The following is a 17,768-nucleotide window of genomic DNA, read 5'->3' as shown; positions in this document are numbered from 1 at the left end:
TCAAAGCATCCATTTTCTCCAGGGGGGCTTATCCCTTTAGCCTGGAGATGAGCTGTAATTCCAGGGGATCCCCAGGATGGCCCCATGTGAGCTGGATGGAAGCCCTTGCCACCTTCAAAAGCCAGGTGCCTGAACCCCAGATGGGGCAGGCAGAAGGAGCTGCCACCACCAATCTAGCTGCCCCCCTTCCAATGGAGGGCAGGGCTGTGAAGTCCCCTCCATGTGGGGCCTTGGAGCAGTTCTCCCTGTTGCCCATTGGTTAAGACTGCCTCTGCTGGGCATGAAGGACTTTCCCTGTGGGTTCTCCCTCAACACATGCTGTTCAGAGGTAGATTGCCTCTGAACTTGGAGGCTCTACTGGCCACCTTCATAGCCGCTGCTGTTTATTTCTGCCAGTTTTGTCTTTCTGGGGCTCACCATGAATGTAGCTAACTTTTCATGAAATTATCTTTGCTGGATCAGACTGTTTGATCTAGGATGCTGTTTACAACAGAGACCCCAGCAGCCTCTGGTGGCTCACAAACAGGCATGGAGGTATTGATCCTTAGCTTGCAGCCATTCCCAGACCCCAGCTTCTAGCAGTCCTAGATATACTGCCTTTGAAGATGGAGGTTCCCTCTTGCTGTCTACAAGTATGCCCAGTGAAACCGGGATTCCCCTTCCTGTCTTGTATCAGGGTGCAGACTGTGGGTGGGCAACGTCCTTTGGCTCAGGTGCCAAAGAAGAAAAAGAAAGCATCCGCCAGTGAAGAAGTTAGTGTGTGGGCAAACAAAAAAAGGTTGGCGAGGGTTGTGCTTGGCCAGACACGCTTCAAGCAAGCCAAGTCCCAGCAGTGCTGCCAGCATTTCACAGATTCAGCCTTGGACTCGGCTGGTGGCTGTGCAGATCTGGGAAGAAATGACAGCCCGCCCCCACCCTCACCCCCTGCCAATGCTTTTGTTGCTTGGGTAGATATCTGGCCAAGCAGAATGGTCTGATGTCCTGCAACTGGTACATGTATCAGGAGTTGCCTACTCCTGATGAAAACCCAATTGGTCCACTAAGCTTGTCTACCGTGACACATAGACTCATGCAGTCGAAAAGGGCCTTGGAGGCTATCGAGTCCAATCCCCCTGCTCCGTGTAGAAAACCCAAAAGCAGAGCATCCCCGAGACATACCTCTGCTTGAAGACCTCCAGCAAACTGGTCCCGTTGTCAAAGGGCACCTGCTGGTAGGAAGTTTCTTCAAATAGTCAGCTGAAATCTGCCCTGCTGTAACTAAAGCCCATGAGATCTAGTCTGTATGCCCTCTTAAGGTTTTCACGGATCAGCTTTTTAGCACTGTTAGCTGAGGTCCTTAAAGTAGATATTGTATTTGGAATGCAAAACAAGAGTATTGTCTTCTTGAACAGTAACTGCTTTTTTGGTTCTAATCATCTCTGGCTATGACCAATGGAATCCTGCATACAGAACCTGGCAGTGACAAACATCACTACCCCCCCCCCCACCCCCACTACCTTGAATCCAAAATCGAGTGTTTTTTTCAGCGGGATCTTAACTCTTAAGTGGACGTTCTATTTAGCTGCTCACATGGCTTCACTAGACCAGCTTTCCTTTGTCTTTCTTGAAAAGGCTTTGCGACTGACACTGATTGCAGTGAATTGCATTGGTTAAGTTATACTTTTGCTTGCTGGCTATGATTCCCTCCCTGCCTTGTGCAACCATGAGGTCAGAAGGTGGGGATGAGCAAACAGCTGTCCCCCCTCCCTAATTTAATTCCCACTTTGGCTGTGCAAATCCAGCCATTTTACTAAATAATTGGAACAACAACAACAAAAAAGCTTGCTTTATTCTGAGCCAGTTCCTAACCACATTAGACTTCAATGTGTTCCAAAGAACATTAGGTGGTGGGGTTTTGATAGGGTTTGAGTTAGAACAGTGAAACTCACAGAGATGGAACAGGCCACCTTTGCGGATGGGTACTCGAAATGCACAGGCACCATCAGTCAGTTAGGGAGTCACATGTGATTAAACGGAACCTCCACATTCAGAGGCAGTCAGCAGCAGCGGCATAAGACAACAGAAGGGGAAGGTCTCAGCCTCTGTGCTCCATTGCTGGCCCTTCAGAGAAACTGGCTGGATCTACTACTGAAACTACAGCCAAACATTCAACATTCACAGGCCACTTTGATCAGCTTCCTAACTCTCAAGCTGCCTTATACTGAATCAGAGTGTTGATCAGTACTATCTCCTCTGACTGGCAGGGGCTTTCCAGGGTCTCGGGCAGAGGTCTTTCACATCACCTACAACCTGATTCCTTGCTGGGGATTGAACTAGGGACCTTCTGCTTGCCTCTGCCACTGAGCCACAGCTCATCCCCAATCAAAGAAAATGGCCTGGGAATGTCCTGTGGTGGCATTTGTGATGGTCTGATCTGGTGTAAGAATTTTTTTTTTCATGTCATGCATGAATTTTCGGCTGCTTAATTGATCCCTTTCTGTCCTTCTGTAGAAGAAGAGGATGGCCTGCTAGAAGGGTTGGAGGACTTCTACCCTGAGGAGCAGGTGAATACCCAGAAGAAGAAGAAACCCAAGAAGCTAAAGGAGAACAAGGCTTCCAAAATCAAGCGGAAAAAGAAGGAGGTACATTGATTTGAGTGGGCAGGCTAGGGGCCAGGAATGGGTCCACATGTGGGAGCTCATGTGGGAAGGGAATATTGCAAGAAGCAACTTAAAGATCATCATTCAGACCTTCTTGTTTGATTTATCTTTAGGACATTGGACATTTCTGTGGGGGGACAGGTGAATTTCTATAAGACCTTCTAGTCTAGAAGATTGTGGTTAGGGAGCTGATACCTGTGGCATGTGGACATTTGGCTGAACTGCCATTTCAGTACGCCTAGTGATAGTTTCAGTAGTAGACCATAAGAAGAGCCCTACTGGATCAGACCAATGGTCCATCTGTTCCAGCATCCTGTCTCATACAGTGGCCAGCCAGTTCCCCTGCTGTTGCCTCCTGGCACTGGTATTCAGAGGCTGACTGCCTCTGAATGTGGTGGTTCCTTTTAATCACAATGGCTAGTGGCCACTAATATCCCGCATGAATCTATGTTTGTGGCCATCACTACATCCTCTGGCAGTGAATTCCACATTTTAATCACTTGTTTAAAAGATGTAATTTCCTTTTGTTTGTACTGAATTTACTGCCCTGAGGAGTTTCAGGCATCTTCACCTTTGGGGCTCTCGTATTCATTTTCTTTGGACTGAGTTATGCCTGACTTGCAGCCTCCAAAATGTTCCTGCAGGGCATCCTTCCCAACCCAGTCGCCACAGTTAAAGCCTTGCACTTAAAGAGATCATGTTGGTATAGTGCAACTGTGATATATATCTGATGTTATACTACTGGACTGACCACAGACTCTAACTTTTACTGTATCTGTCTTGGACTGGGCTGTGACGGAGGCCTCAGAGCACTGTAGAAGGAAGTGGTGTGTGATTGGCTTTCCTAGATAACTTGATACTCTGAGCCTGAAGGATTCTGGGATGTGGTGTCTCTTTTGGAACTTTAAATGCTCTCTCTGACCTTTCTTCTGCCAGCAGCCCTGGCAGCACAAATGAGGGAAGAGTCAATGCCTGACCAGGGTTATGCTCTTTAAGAACTGACATGCATTGTTATTTAACAGCAACCAAAACTTCTTGAAGAGTTGCCAACTTCCAGGTGGTGGCTGGAGATCTCCTGGCATTTCAACTGATCTCCAGGTGTCAGAGGCCAGCACACCTGAAGAAAATAACTGTTTTCTATGGCATTCTATTCCACTGAAGTCCCTCCCCTCCCCAAACTCAGCCCTCCTCAGGCTAATCTCTCCAAATCTCCAGGTATTTCGCAATCTGGAGCTGGCAACTCTACCTACAAAAACAGTCTTTACGGCATGTCTATTGTGTGTTTTGAGACAATCGATATGCTGGCTCAGAGCATGAGCTGGGAGTATTTGGTTGACATTTTGACTTCTCCACAGACTTACTAATAGGCTTCTGGGAAGCTATTGTCATGCTCAGCCCTCCACCTAAGATGCAAGGATAAAGATACTGACTTGTTCTACCTTACAGGCTTGTTGTAAGACACTATGCATGAATTGCTTTGTATGGATGGATGCTATTGTGATGCTTGCCTTGAAGAGGCACACATGTTGCTAGCTCTGTGAAGTAATGGTCAGTGACAGAAATCTGCCTTCTTCACAGTGTGTGGTTGCAATGTTGTTTCACTTGTCATGAGCTGTCTCTGGGTAGGGACACACACTGAAGCCCAGGGCAGAGAACCCAGTCTCCTGTTCCTCCATCCAGAAAGGAAGTGAAGCTTCCCTGAAACAGAATGCCATGAAGGCTGCCCTGCAGTTGTTGAATATTGATGGAGAAAAAAGCCCCACATAGCTGCAATTTAGAATTCTGCAAGCTGTGTAAATCATGCAGTTTGGCATATTCTATACAATCATTCAGATGGTATTAATATTTTCAGTGCCATTTGCATCTTTTAAGTGTTTGAGAGTCAGTTTGGTGTAGTGGTGAAGTGCACGGACTCTTATCTGGGAGAACTGGGTTTGATTCCTCACTCCTCCACTTGTACCTGCTGGAATGGCCTTGGGTCAGCCATAGCTTTCACAGGAGTTGTCCTTGTTTTGAAAGCTCTCTCAGGCAGCTGTTTTGAAAGCTCTCTCAGTCCCACCTACCTCACAGGGTGTCTGTTTTGTGGAGGAGGGAAGATAGAGGAGATTGTAACCACTCTGAGATTCAGAGCACAGAGCGGGATATAAATCCAATAACTTCTTCTGAATGCTTGCATGTTCACTGTCTTGGGGACCCTTTTTGAGTGGAAAGGAGGCATAGCAATGTTTTAAATAATCAAAAATAAGACAAAACTTCTCTCACAGTCCACCATTTATTCGGTATTTTATACTGTTGTGCATCATTTATTCTGTTTTTGCTGGCCCTGGTGCTGCCCTCCACCCCCTAATTGCTGGAAATTTTACTTGACCATTCTTATGACTTCAAAATTCCAACAATTGTTACCTGAGCACATTCATATATGCATTCTCAGCCATCTGGGCTAGAAACTTGCTCTGGTGAGATTCTCAGGAAGCTGGATTTTGAATAACACATCCTGTGTTTCTTTCCCCCTTCAGTACTGTGAAATTATTGCATACAAATACCCTGTATGTCAGGGGTGGTCAATGGTAGCTCTCCAGATGTTTTTTGCCTACAACTCCCATCAGCCCCAGCCATTGGCCATGCTGGCTGGGACTGATGAGAGATGTAGGCAAAAAGCATCTGGAAAGCTACCGTGGGCCACCCCTGCTGTATGTGTTCATTTTCAAACACAATGTCCAATGTTATTTATTAAATGGACCCCTAAAACAGAGAGGTTTGGAGGGAGATGTCAACCATATGCTGATGGGCACCTAATTCTATGTCTTCTTTTAAAATCTGCCCTGCATGAATTTCTGGAGGTGTTAATGAGCTGGATGAAGGCCAGAACGGTGCTGATGGGGGGATCATATAGCCAATCAAGCTATGGCTGGTAGATCATGTAACCAATCAAGGCACAGCTGGTGGCTCATATAACTAGTCAGGGGTTGAGGATTCAGCCTATCCTAAGCAGGGTTGCACTCTCTCTAAAAGAGCAGCTTTGCTGCTTGAGGGTGTTGTTTAGGCCCACCACTTCTTTAGATGGGAGTTCATCTCCTCTGGAGAAAGTAGCAGTGTCGACCAGCTTCACTTGGTATGCCAATTGCAGCATTGCTGCAAAAGGCATGACCTGGCTGTGTGATCTGGTCTATCCATATTCTGATCCCTTTCAGGCTAGACTACTGCAATGCATTCTGCATGGGCCTGCCCTGATTTGCCCTCTGATACATAACATAGTGGCAAGGTTTATTTCTGACTTGGTTTACAGAGCACACATTTCTCTGGTTTAAAATTGGCTATGCTGGTTGCCAAGTTGTTTCTGGACACACATCAAAGAATGCAGAGTGGCAGAGATGGTTCCCCCCCTCGTTTGTACCCACAACAACCGTGTGATGTAGGCTTGGCTACAAGAGAGTGATTGGCCCAAGGTCATTCAGCAAACTTCATGGCAGGGTAGGGATCTGAACATGGGTTTCCCAGAACCTGGGTCTGACGCTTAGCACTACTTTCTCATTTGACAAAGATGTTAATCTGCTCCAGTCCAGACAAATTGGCCCCAGTCAAGATCCAGCAGGAGGAAGGCTGGACTAAGGCCGAGAGAGCTTTGGGTAGGATCCTCATTTGGTATGTGGGACATGTTTCCTGATAACTGTTGTTGTCCATGGGGTCATGGTCCCACAAGTGAGGGTAAGCAAGCATTCGTTTGCAGGTACTGAGTGCCAGTTATTTATTTTATTTTATTGACTTCATTTATATCACACAATTCCCCTTAATAGGGACCCAAAGTGGCTTGTATCATTCTCTGTTCCATTTTATCTTCCCAACAACCCTGTGAGGTGGGCCTAGGCTGTGTGACAGGCCAAAGGTCATTCAGCTAGCTTCCATGGCAGAGTAAGGATTTGAACCTGGGTCTTCTGGATTCTAGTCTGGCACTCTAACCATTATACCACACGGGCTCAAAATAGTTAGAAAGGAACCTGTGCCGGGGGGGGCGGGAGAGAGCCTAGTGTGGCAGTTATGGCTGGCCAGTGCAATTATAGGAAGGGTCTTGGGCTGTGTAAGGGATCAAACTGAATCTGTTGTGTCTGTTTCATCCAGTCTTCATTATTTTATTTACCCAGCCTTCCAAATCAGATCCTCACAGCTTCCATTGGTTGCACAGGGAGAAACAAACATTCTCCCCCTCTCACTATCCTAGACTTGAGGGGAATCCAATAAAGCTGATGGGCAGTCAATTCGGGACAAACAAAAGAAAATGCTTCTTTACACAGCAAGTGATTAAAATGTGGAATTTGCTGCCAAACGATGCAGTGATGGCCACAGGAGTAGACAGCTTTGAAAGGGGATTAGACAGATTGATGGAGGAGAAGTCGATCAGTGGCTACCAGCCACGGTGATTAAAAGGAACCTCCTTGTTCAGAGGTGGTCACAGCCTCTGAATCCCAGAGCCAGGAGCAACATCAGAGGAATGCCTTGGCCTGTATATTGTTGATCCTCCAGAGGAACTGGCTGGCCACTGTGTGAGACAGGATGCTAGACTAGATGGACCATTGGTCTGATCCAGCAGAGCTCTTCTTATGTTCTTATACTGAGTCATGAAAGGCTGCATGAAGAAAACAAAACAGCTGGGCCATGTGCGACGACTGTCTTGACATGAACCAAAAGTCAGCATGGCTCTGCTGGGCTGCTGCCAACCCTCAGGCAATGAAAAAGGTTTGTTTTTCACCAGCTGCCTAAAGAATTGATCAGGGGAGTCTCCCTTGCTAGTACATTTTTAAATTCCCCCAGTTTCCTGTCTCTGTGTAGCATGGCCTGGATAGGGAAGGGACTCATAGCGAGGCTTCTTTCCGTGTGCTTAACATCCAGGATGGAATAGGTGGAAAAAAGCAACTTGGGCTGAGGCTATGTACATTGAAACCAGCTCCTTTAAATGAGCCCATGGTGTGTGTAACTAGGTGAGCTCTCTTGCCTGTCACCAGGAACTTGGGGCACTTCTCTCCTTCCTGTTTTATCCTCACACAAACCCTGCATGGTAGGTGAGTCAAACGGGGCAAAGGCAATTACTGTCACACCAAAATGATCACCTTGCCCAGTACCTCAGGTGTCAGAAGCCTCTCTAAAGGTTTTCCTGCTTTATGTCAAGTTCTGCACAGTACTTATCAATGAACACTTCTCAGAGTTTAGCAGAGTAAGTTTATTGCATGATAATAAGCAGTTACAGAGACCAAGATTCATTGCTGAAACTGAGGCTCAAGGCCTCAGTCCTTCCAGATATAGACAAGGGTCTATCTGTTATATATTCAAATTGCTAAGTGCCAAACCACCAATTACAACCCCTTCCCATCCTCCCTACAGCATTCCTAGTAGCATCAATTAGGAAGAAACGAAAGTGCATTCTCTGGGAGTCAGATAACACTGGTTGACCTTGGCACCATAGTGTTCCCCTGGGGCAGAAGTGGTTACTTTATGAGCTACAGACATAACAGACTAAGCATACAAAGTTGCAGGAATACTAAGCCAAGGAAGACCCAAAAAGGTTACATCAAGTCACATAACAGGCCTGAGAATAACTTCATGGCAAGAGGCACTCTTGACACTTTGTTCAGCAGTGAACCCATATCTGACTCTGACTCTTTCTTTAAATAAAGTATAGTCAGAGGTTTCCTCATCTCTCATTTCCAAATAGATTTCACTTAACCCTCCACATATTTGAGGGTGAAAACAGAGCATCCTGTCACCATCAGCAATGTAAATCATGGCATGTCCTCTCAAAAACTAAACAGGAATGCCTCAACATCATCCCCTTTGTGATACTTGGGGAACTTCTTTTACTCCACTGGAGGGCTATCTCTGTGAGAACTTGGGAGCTCTGCCCTCACCTGTAACTCTAATTTTGAGATAATATATCTCCTGTTCTGTTTGCATTTTGGTCATCTCTAATTGGTGTTCTTTCTCTGCCTTTTCTCTTTCCACTTCAATTTTTGCCATTTCTAGCCTCTCAGCTTTTTCTACCTCTCTCTCTTTCAGCTTGTTCTGCTTGAATTCTTGCCTGCTTTAATCTTTCAGCCTTTTCTGCCTCTATTTTTGTCAGCTCTATTTGCATCCTTATTCTTTCTCAATCCTGAATGGGGTTCTCCTCAGCCGTTGCTTCCTCTACCTGTCCATTTCCCTTTGCCTTTCCTGCCTTCTGAGGAGGTGCCATTTCTGACAGGAAATTTTTTTGTAAACCGTTTCAAAGATATAAAAATATATTTTCCTGATCTATTTTTTTATGAGGTATTAATTTTTGTGGATTATTTGAGATCATGGCGCTGCCACCAATATGAGATGAGAGTCAAAAGGGGCAAAGGCAACTGCTTTATTACTATCACACTAAAACGATCTCTTTGCCCAGTACCTCAAGTGTCAAAATTTTTACCTGTCAGAAATCTGGCACACTAGGCACTGGTAGCATTTGAAAACAAAATTTGATTCATTTAAAATAGAATAGCAGGGAATGGATGGGATTTGTACAGAGGTTTCTGGGATTTAGAATTTGTGGGCAGACAGAACAAAAAAATGAATACAGAACTCCTTCACAGGCAACATATTTGACACCAGATACAGTGTTTCCCTCAGATGGGTTTAAAGTAACCTTCTTAAAGGTTTACAGGGCTTTTTTGTAGAAAAAGCCCAGCAGAAACTCATTTGCATGGTAGGCCACACCCGTGATGCCAAGCCAGCTGGAACTGTGTTTCTTCGTGTCCCTGCTCAAAAAAAGCCCTGAAGGTTTATGTTTTTATATCTAGTCTAGATTTTTGAGGAACTTTCCCTCATTCCAGTCATACAAGCTGAGGGTATCTGTCCCTTGCATTAATCAGCTCAGGTCTCTCATTTCTAGACCCTTTTTCCTCTGGCAAACTATTTATTCTCTTCTCAGTAAGAGCAATAACTCTGGCCTTTGGCACCTTTGAGGGCCCTTCTCAGACACCTCAAACCCCTTTGCCAAATCCTGCTCTGCCAGACTACCAGTCTGTCCCTTGGGATACTAAGCTAATGCTTTTGTCCCTCTCAAGATGTGTTTCTTTTCTTTGGTACACAATTAGAGACTGCCCTTACTTTCTGGGATCAGTCTCCCACCATAGTTTCCAGTGTTCAGAGTTACACCACATTCACTTTGAAATTGACTCTGTTCCTGTGACACCTGTCACATACTTGAGAGCCTCAAAAGAGCCACCGCTCTTTCCTTTAGACCCTCTTAGCTCTCTCCAACCGCTTCTCTAACTCTCAACTACCACAGTTTGGCCGTTAGAAGCAGTTGCCCAATCTCAGTGAGTTCTGTGACCTGTCACTCACGGAGAATTCCATCCTGTGCATTACCTCTTACTCATGCATAGGCTTACAGTCCATCACAGTAGGCCAGGTCACAGAGGGTGACTGTCCAAACCTTCATGACAAAACGGAGCTTTGAACCCGGGTCTCTAGCCACTGCTTGTCGATGATGAAGAAGCAAATGATTAAGGGAGGTCTACACTGCACAGCAGTTTTGGATGAACCCCTCCCAGTCTGCAAGATACAGTCACGTTCCTTTGGCCATTGAGAACAAGACACAACAGTCAATTCAGATCCAGGTTAAAGCTGAGGCCACTTGTGAAATGAAACCTTTTCTCTTAAGTATCCCAGCTGCTGCATTCTCACGGTGATACTATTCAAGAGCAGTCCCATGTGGCCAGGGCATTTTTGAGCAGGAATGCACAGAACTCAGTTCCGGTTGGCTTGGTGGCAGGCTGTGTGGCATAATATGCAAATGAGTTCCGGTTGGGCTTTTTCTACAAAAGGCCCTGTCTGTGTGAAACAATGATGATGTCAGGGATGTGGCCTAATATACAAATAAGTTTTTCTACAAAAAAAAAGCCCTACTTGGGGCACTTTTTGCATTAGCAGCTAAGAAAGTCAGAGCAAAGGTGGTTCTTACAAAAGCAGCTAAATGAAATGTAATGTCCTGATAATGTAATTTGAATTTCTTGAACCTGCCTGTGAATCTTCGAAGTTGGAGATGGAAGTTTGAACATATGAACATATGAAGCTGCCTTATACTGAATCAGACCCTTGGTCCATCAAAGTCAGTATTGTCTTCTCAGACTGGCAGCGGCTCTCCAGGGTCTCAAGCTGAGGTTTTTCACACCTATTTGCCTGGACCCTTTTTTGGAGATACCAGGGATTGAACCTGGGACCTTCTGCTTCCCAAGCAGATGCTCTACCACTGAGCCACCGTCCCTCCCCTATTTGTGTTTTAAATATTTTAAGTAATTAGTATACTTGAGTGCAAAACTGAATACGTCAAGACAGACTTTGTATTTTAAAATTTTAGTATGTTGTAACTTGTAATGGCAAATGGCCACAAACAATAAACTAGACAATAATGACTTCTAGAATTGCAGCAATCCAGCCCAGAGGCCAAAGCAGCATTCAGTCTAGGTTTTTGCAGGATGGGTGGTTGAACTGTCAGTTGTGATCTGAAAGTAAGAACAGTCTCGCTCCAGGAAAGTTTGGGAATCATGATGACCCATGGGCATCATGATGCCCATGAAGGAAGGAGCCTGGTGTTATCCCCATCCTGTTCTGCCCTTCCTGGTGCTGAAAGCCTTCAGACCAGCTTATCAAACCCCCTTCACTCTGATGCTCCATCTGCAATGCAGCACCTCATTTGCAGTTTGTCTCCGGTGAGTAGCAGTAAATCTTGGCAGCCCGCTGCATACCAACTGTGCCGTCTGTGGAGGGTGAGTGGAAGGGAGTGGGGTGGGTGGGAAGCAGCCATGGGAGATGTTGTTTTGCAAGCGTGGACTTCCGGGCAGCGCCGCTGGCCTTTGGCGATTCAGTGCTCAGCATTCAGCTTTGTGCGTATTTCCCATATCGTTTGTTCGGGTTTCTAGCCCTTACGGTACTCACAGCCCTTATGGTAATGATGTGCTTTGGAAGTCAGTTTCTGAAATTTCAGAAACCAGAGCTGGGTGGGATGGGGAAAAAGTGGAATAATGCTTTCAGAGGTTGGAGATGAGCTTTCAGTGCTTTGAAGAGTTCCCGCCCACATTTTGTGACTGGCGAAAGGAAATAAATGATACCCAGTCAGTAAACTGCAAACGTAGATTTTCTGTGTGAGGAAACGTAGATTTTCTGCAAATGTAGATTTTCCTGTGTGAGGGCAGGTAGCTGGTGCTTACAGGCACACAGATCCTTTAATGCTGGCGTTAATGCGCTCTCAGTAGACATCTGAAACAAATTAAAAGACATCTCGGCTGTATTTCTTTTCCTGATTTTGGAGGGCCTCGATGCAGCCTGAACATGTGGGTGCCACAGCCTTTGTTTGAACTGGTGGAGCATCTGCTTGGTATTTATCCCATTAACCTGAATGTTTGCTTCTGCACCTGCCGGCTCATCTTTCTCCTGGGCAAACCAGGCAGTCATTTGCAGTCTGCCGTGCTGCCAGCCAGGACGATGCAGCCATATGCAGGGACTGCTCACCCACGCTTTGGAAGAGGATGGAGGCAGGAATGGTTGGTGTTTTCCTGTCGTTAAGCCTTGGAGAATCTGGAAGCAATTGGGGGGGGATGTTTGACATGGGGTGATTTTCCATGCCAACACTCATTGCAACAGTAGCGCTGCTGGTTTTGCGGGGTGGGGGGGTCCTTGGGTGAAGCATCCTCAAGAAGCCCTCCACATTGTGAGACTAGGAATTCTCTCATTCTGTGGATGTAAACATTATGCATACATTTTTGGTCATATCTGTTAATTGTACCTTTTTGGGGAGTGAGAGATGTTATTGATGGACATCTCAGGGTATAGATTTCCAGTGAAATTTGGTTTTCTGAAGGCTTATATTGGATCAATTGATGCAATCCTGGTTATATCTGAGGCGACTGTAGCAAGAATGTTGTTTGCAGCTGTCTGGAAATAAGAGAATCCACCCTCAGGGATTGCTCAGTTTGACAGGATCTGGACTGAGGCACTGCTGACCAAACCGGCATTTTAAAAAAGGGAGTTAAAAAGACCTCAGTCCAAATGATTTGTGAAACATTTGGATTTTGTTCGTCGCGCACTGGAACACCACCATTTTCCGGTTGTGTGCAACCATATGTATTGTTCTCTTTAATATAAACAATAGTGAAATAGGTGGTGGGGGGTGCTCACTTTTGGCAACTCTTTAGTGAGGCTGAACTTGGAAGTTCTGCTGGCTTCCACTTTTGCCAGGAAAGGGGTTTTCTCCTTAATAACTAACCAGATCACTGATCCAAAGGACAGGTAGCAGCTCTCCGACAAGCTGGGTCAAGATTTCCCTAGCCCTGCTGCTGGAGGCCTCTTTGAAGCTGTCTCGGCACATCCTTTGATATAGCGCCATTGCTATAGCGATTGCTCACGACTGAATTCTCAGGCAAGCATTGCTGTGCTGTAGCAATAGCTCTCAGCGGAATTCTCAGGCAAGCCACTAAGTTGCAGATAATTGTTGTGGAATCATCAGCTGTTGCAGCAGCACTGTAGCATCTCACAGCATGCGGATAAGGACCGGACAGAGACATTCTGAAGCCCTAAGCGATGTCAGGTTGAAGGGGCCCCATAACATTGGTGGTGGAAAGTGCTGTCAGGTCACAGCTGACTTATGGAGACCCCTGGTTGGGTTTTCAAGGCAAGAGACATTCAGAGGTGGTTTGCTGTTGTCTGCCTCTGCATCATGACCCTGGTATTCCTTGGCTGTCCCCCACCCAAATGCTTGCCAGGGCCAATCCTGCTTAGCTTCCGAGATCTGATAAGATCAGGCTAGCCTGGGCTATCTAGGTCAGAGCTCCCACAGAGCCAGTTTGGTGTAGTGGTTAAGTGTGTGGACTCTTATCTGGGAGAACCGGGTTTGATTCCCCACTCCTCCACTTGCACCTGCTAGCATGGCCATGGGTCAGCCATAGCTCTGGCAGAGGTTGTCCTTGAAAGGGCAGCTGCTGTGAGAGCCCCACCCACCTCACAGGGTGTCTGTTGTGGGGGAGGAAGGTAAAGGAGATTGTGAGCCGCTCTGAGACTCTTCGGAGTGGAGGGCGGGATAAAAATCCAATATCTTCATCTTCACATAGCATTACCTCCCCCGCTCAAAAAAGAGGCAAATTTAGTAAATTTTTGTATTTGTTTTACCCACCCTCCCTTTTTTGCACCTTCTGGTTTTCAAAATATTTCTGCACAGCCGTATCTGCACAATGGGGAAGAGCTATTGATTAACTTCTTTTCTCTTGGCCCCAAACCCTCCTTCCAGATTGCGAGAATTAATTTGCCTCGGCTCTGCTGTCTTGGCAGCCAAATGCATTCTCTCGTCGTCCTCAATCGGGCTCCCAACAGCAGAACCGATACGAGATGTATTTACATAAAACAACCAGCCTCCGGTTTGAATGTGAGCATATGTAGATGCAGGTCCTTGTCAGAGATAGAGGCAGAAGGAGAGATGGGATTTCAGCAGGTTCTGCCGGAATTACCATGGCAACCAATTACTCAGGCCAAAATTATAACTGTTTATGTCTCTCGTGAAAGGCGGGAGTCCAGTCCTCCCCCATTTTTTATTATTAAATGGGAAACTTGAAGGGCCAAAAACTCATTAGCAGCTGGTAAAGACAAAAGCGCCTCTTCCCTTTCAAGTTAGAGAATATTTTATTTGGGGAATCTGAACAAAATGTGAAAATCCATCTGGCCATGATGTGAGGTGGCTTGGGAATGTTTTAAGTATGGAGTGGAGACCACACATGCACACATAAAGAGGAGGTAGCGGGAAATTCTCTCATTCAATTGGCAGTTTGCTGACAGGTTGGTGGGCATGTTCAGAAATGCCACACATGCACACAACAAGAGGAGGTAGCGGGAAATTCTCTCATTCAATTGGCAGTTTGCTGACAGATTGGTGGGCATGTTCAGAAATGCCGGGGTTTATCCTGTAAATGGGCACATAGAGCTGAGAAAGCACAAGGAAGATGAGGGAGTGTAATTTTGGCAGCGGATTGTTTCCCCCATGCTAAGAACTTAAAGTAGATGAGATCTGGGTCCATCTCATTTTGAGGGCTTCATTCCTTAAGACAGGACTCATAGGTGGGTGATAGAACTAAGCTTGCCAGTGACCTGGTGGGGGGTTTTCCCCACCCTATCATTTTTTTTGTGCTGCCATTCAGAAAGTGGTGGGAGAAAAATGGCTGTCAGGTGAATGGGCAACAGTAAACCCGTAGAGTTTCCAGCAGTTCCTAGAGAGGACTGACGTCACTTCTAGGGTTTTCTTGGAAGTGACATCATATCAACCCCGTGCCCCCTTCTAAGCCTCCTAATAAGTGATATGACTACTATTTAAATGCCATTTTTGCTGCTTTTTTGGAAGAACTTTCTGCCAGTAAGGGTTCTACACCTCCTGCCTCTCTTGTCACTCATGATGAAAGGCGCAGCAGAATGGTGAGGTGAGGTTACTGAGCAGTGGTTAGGATTTTTAGCAAATGTCCAGTTGAGGATGAGAGGATTTATCTGTTCTGCCTCTTTTTGCGAATATTTCACTTTCCCAGGTTACTTTGTTACTGACCTGGAAACAACCATTCTTCAACAAAAGAACTTCAAAGGGAAACTCCAATGTGAAACTGACATTAGAATTCATTAAGAATTTTCACCCTATCTTTTCCTTCCCCATCCTGGTTTGAACAGGAATCTGGGATTTCTTAGTCACATGTGTATGAACTATCTGAGAAAAACCTGGGGCTCCCCAGGTGTCAACTAGCCTAACATCATTAGTGAATGGTCTCTGAATTTTGCCTAATTAGATTGGAATTTCAGCAGCAGGTCTGACCCCAGACTTAAAGTATAACCCGTTCTGGATGAGGTTGCATTCTCCTTGAAGGGACAGGTTGAGAGTTTGGGGTTGTTCTTGGACCCGGATCTATTGCTGGACAAGCAGGTGGCAGCTGTAACCAGGAGTGCCTTTTAACAGCTTTGACTGGTTAGCCAGCTGTGGCCTTTGCTGGACAGAAAAAAATCTGGCCATGGTGAAGCATGTTCCGGTTACATCTAAATTTGATTACTGTAATGCACTTTATGTGGGGCTGCCCTTGAAAAGTACTTGGAAACATCAGTTGGTGAAGACTGCTTCAGCCAGCTTGTTGACTGGAGCGGGATGTAGGGACCATATCCCTCCTGTCTTGGACCATCTACACTGGATGCCAGTTTGTTTCGAGGCACAATTCAAGGTGTTGATGTTAATTTTTTAAAAACTAATACAGTTTGGGAGGACCAGCATACTCAAAGGACTGCTTACTCTCTCATAAACCTACCCAGCTTCTACAGTCATCTTCTGAGGTCCTGTTTCAGGTCTCCCCAACATCTGAGATTAGGCTTGTGGCCACCTGGAAGAATGCCTTCTCACTGGTGGCCCCAAAACTCGAACTCTCTCCTCAAGGAGACTTACCTGTCCCTTCTGGGCTGGTTTTCCACCAGTGGGTGATGACTTTTTTTGTTTCAACTGTCTATTTCATGATCTCTCCTTCCTTGATCAGTGTTTTATTTTTGGTTGCTGTATTTGGGTTTTCATTAATTTTCTTGTATCATATATGCATTTAAACTTGGTATTAATTGTCTTACTGATGTCTTTTTTTGTTTTAATGGTTTTTAAGATGTGTTTTTATTAGGTATGTTTATAATCTATTAACCACTTTGGTGGCCCTGATGCGGGCAGAAAGGTGGGATATAAATGTTGTAAATAAATAATTATTTTCCACCCTGTAGTTCCTACATTTCTTGGCTTTTTGACCCTGTAGTTTCTTTCCCTCTCCAACCTTCCCATGTAAACTGTCCACAAACCAAGCCATCTGAAGAACTGAACTCTCATTCCTGAAGACTTAATATTGGAATAAAATGTAACGAGTCCTTAAGGAGTTGCATGACTCCTTTTTATCCTTCCCTCCATGTACACATTTGTATTTCTTGAAATGTAGGGGTGCCTTGATGATGAAATTTCTGAAAATGAGGAGGAGCTGGGAGAAAAGTCAGACAGCGAAGGCAGCGATTATTCTCCAAATAAAAAGAAGAAAAAGAAGCTGAAGGAGAAGAAGGAGAAAAAAGTCAAAAAGAAAAAGAAAGAGGAAGAAGAGGAAGAAAATGAAGATGGAGGCTTAAAGGTATACCTCAGCATGAGAAGTCTTGAACCATGGCAGCCTGCAATTTCTTGCTTGGTGGCAGGGGGAATGAAAGCCACCTCTGTACTGCGGGAGAAGAGTCTCAATCTTATTGAACCTGTGGGTACTTAAAAAAAAAATTAGAACAAAGAATGGGCTTTATAACAAAATGGCTGCTATGGGGTGGATGCGAATCACAAAATGGCTGCCACAGATGCTGTGTCCCATCTCCAAATGTTGGGAGGGTCCTCAAAATGTTAGGATGGTCCAAAACAAGCATCATCCTATGATAAAGATAGCTGTTTCTATTAAATGGGTGCTCTCTGTAGACATAAAGGAGAGACCTCCTTAGGGTTGCCAAGTCCAATTCAAGAAATATCTGGGGACTTTGGGGGTGGAGCAAGGAGACGTTAGGGGTGGAGCCAAGATCAAGGCTGTGACAAGCATAATTGAACTCCAAAGGGAGTTCTGGCCCTCACATTTAAAGGGACAGCACACCTTTTCAATTCCTTCCTTCCATAGGAAATAATGGATAGGGCACCTTCTTTTGGGGCTCATAGAATTGGACCCCCTAGTCCAATCTTTTTGAAACTTGGGGGGTATTTTGGGGAGAGGCACTAGATGCTATACTGAAAATTTGGTGCCTCTATCCCAAAAAACAGGCCCCCCCAGAGCCCCAGATACCCGCGGATCAATTCTCCATGATTTTCTATGGGAATAAATCTCCATAGGGAATAATAGAGTTCCCAGCAGACATTTCCCTCCCCTCCCCCCGCTTTCTGACGATCCTGAAGCGGGGGGAGGGCCTCCAAACTGGAGGATCCCCTGCCTCCACCTGGGGATTGGCAACCCTAGACCTAGGCTCAGGGCATTTTTTGAGCAGGAAAGCACAGGAACACAATCCCAGCTGGCTTGGTGCTGGGGTTTGTGGCCTAATATGCAGATGAGTTCCTGCTGGGCT

At 45.6% G+C, this 17,768-nt stretch overlaps 1 protein-coding gene across 1 annotated transcript in view; it reads left to right on the top strand.

Moving 5' to 3' along the window:
• The window catches only part of CHD5 (chromodomain helicase DNA binding protein 5), an 86,162-nt gene that overhangs the window by 865 nt on the left and 67,529 nt on the right, over positions 1-17,768 (top strand). The window contains exons 2-3 of the mRNA XM_060258797.1: positions 2,491-2,621; positions 16,628-16,810. Of these exons, the coding sequence (XP_060114780.1) occupies positions 2,491-2,621; positions 16,628-16,810 (314 nt within the window). The remainder of the gene's footprint in view (positions 1-2,490; positions 2,622-16,627; positions 16,811-17,768) is intronic.

The sequence above is a fragment of the Heteronotia binoei genome, chromosome 18 (genome assembly GCF_032191835.1).
Source record: "Heteronotia binoei isolate CCM8104 ecotype False Entrance Well chromosome 18, APGP_CSIRO_Hbin_v1, whole genome shotgun sequence".
In the NCBI taxonomy this organism is placed as follows: domain Eukaryota; kingdom Metazoa; phylum Chordata; class Lepidosauria; order Squamata; family Gekkonidae; genus Heteronotia; species Heteronotia binoei.
Note: the sequence above shows the minus strand (reverse complement) of the source record. Positions and strands in the feature narration are given on the sequence as shown.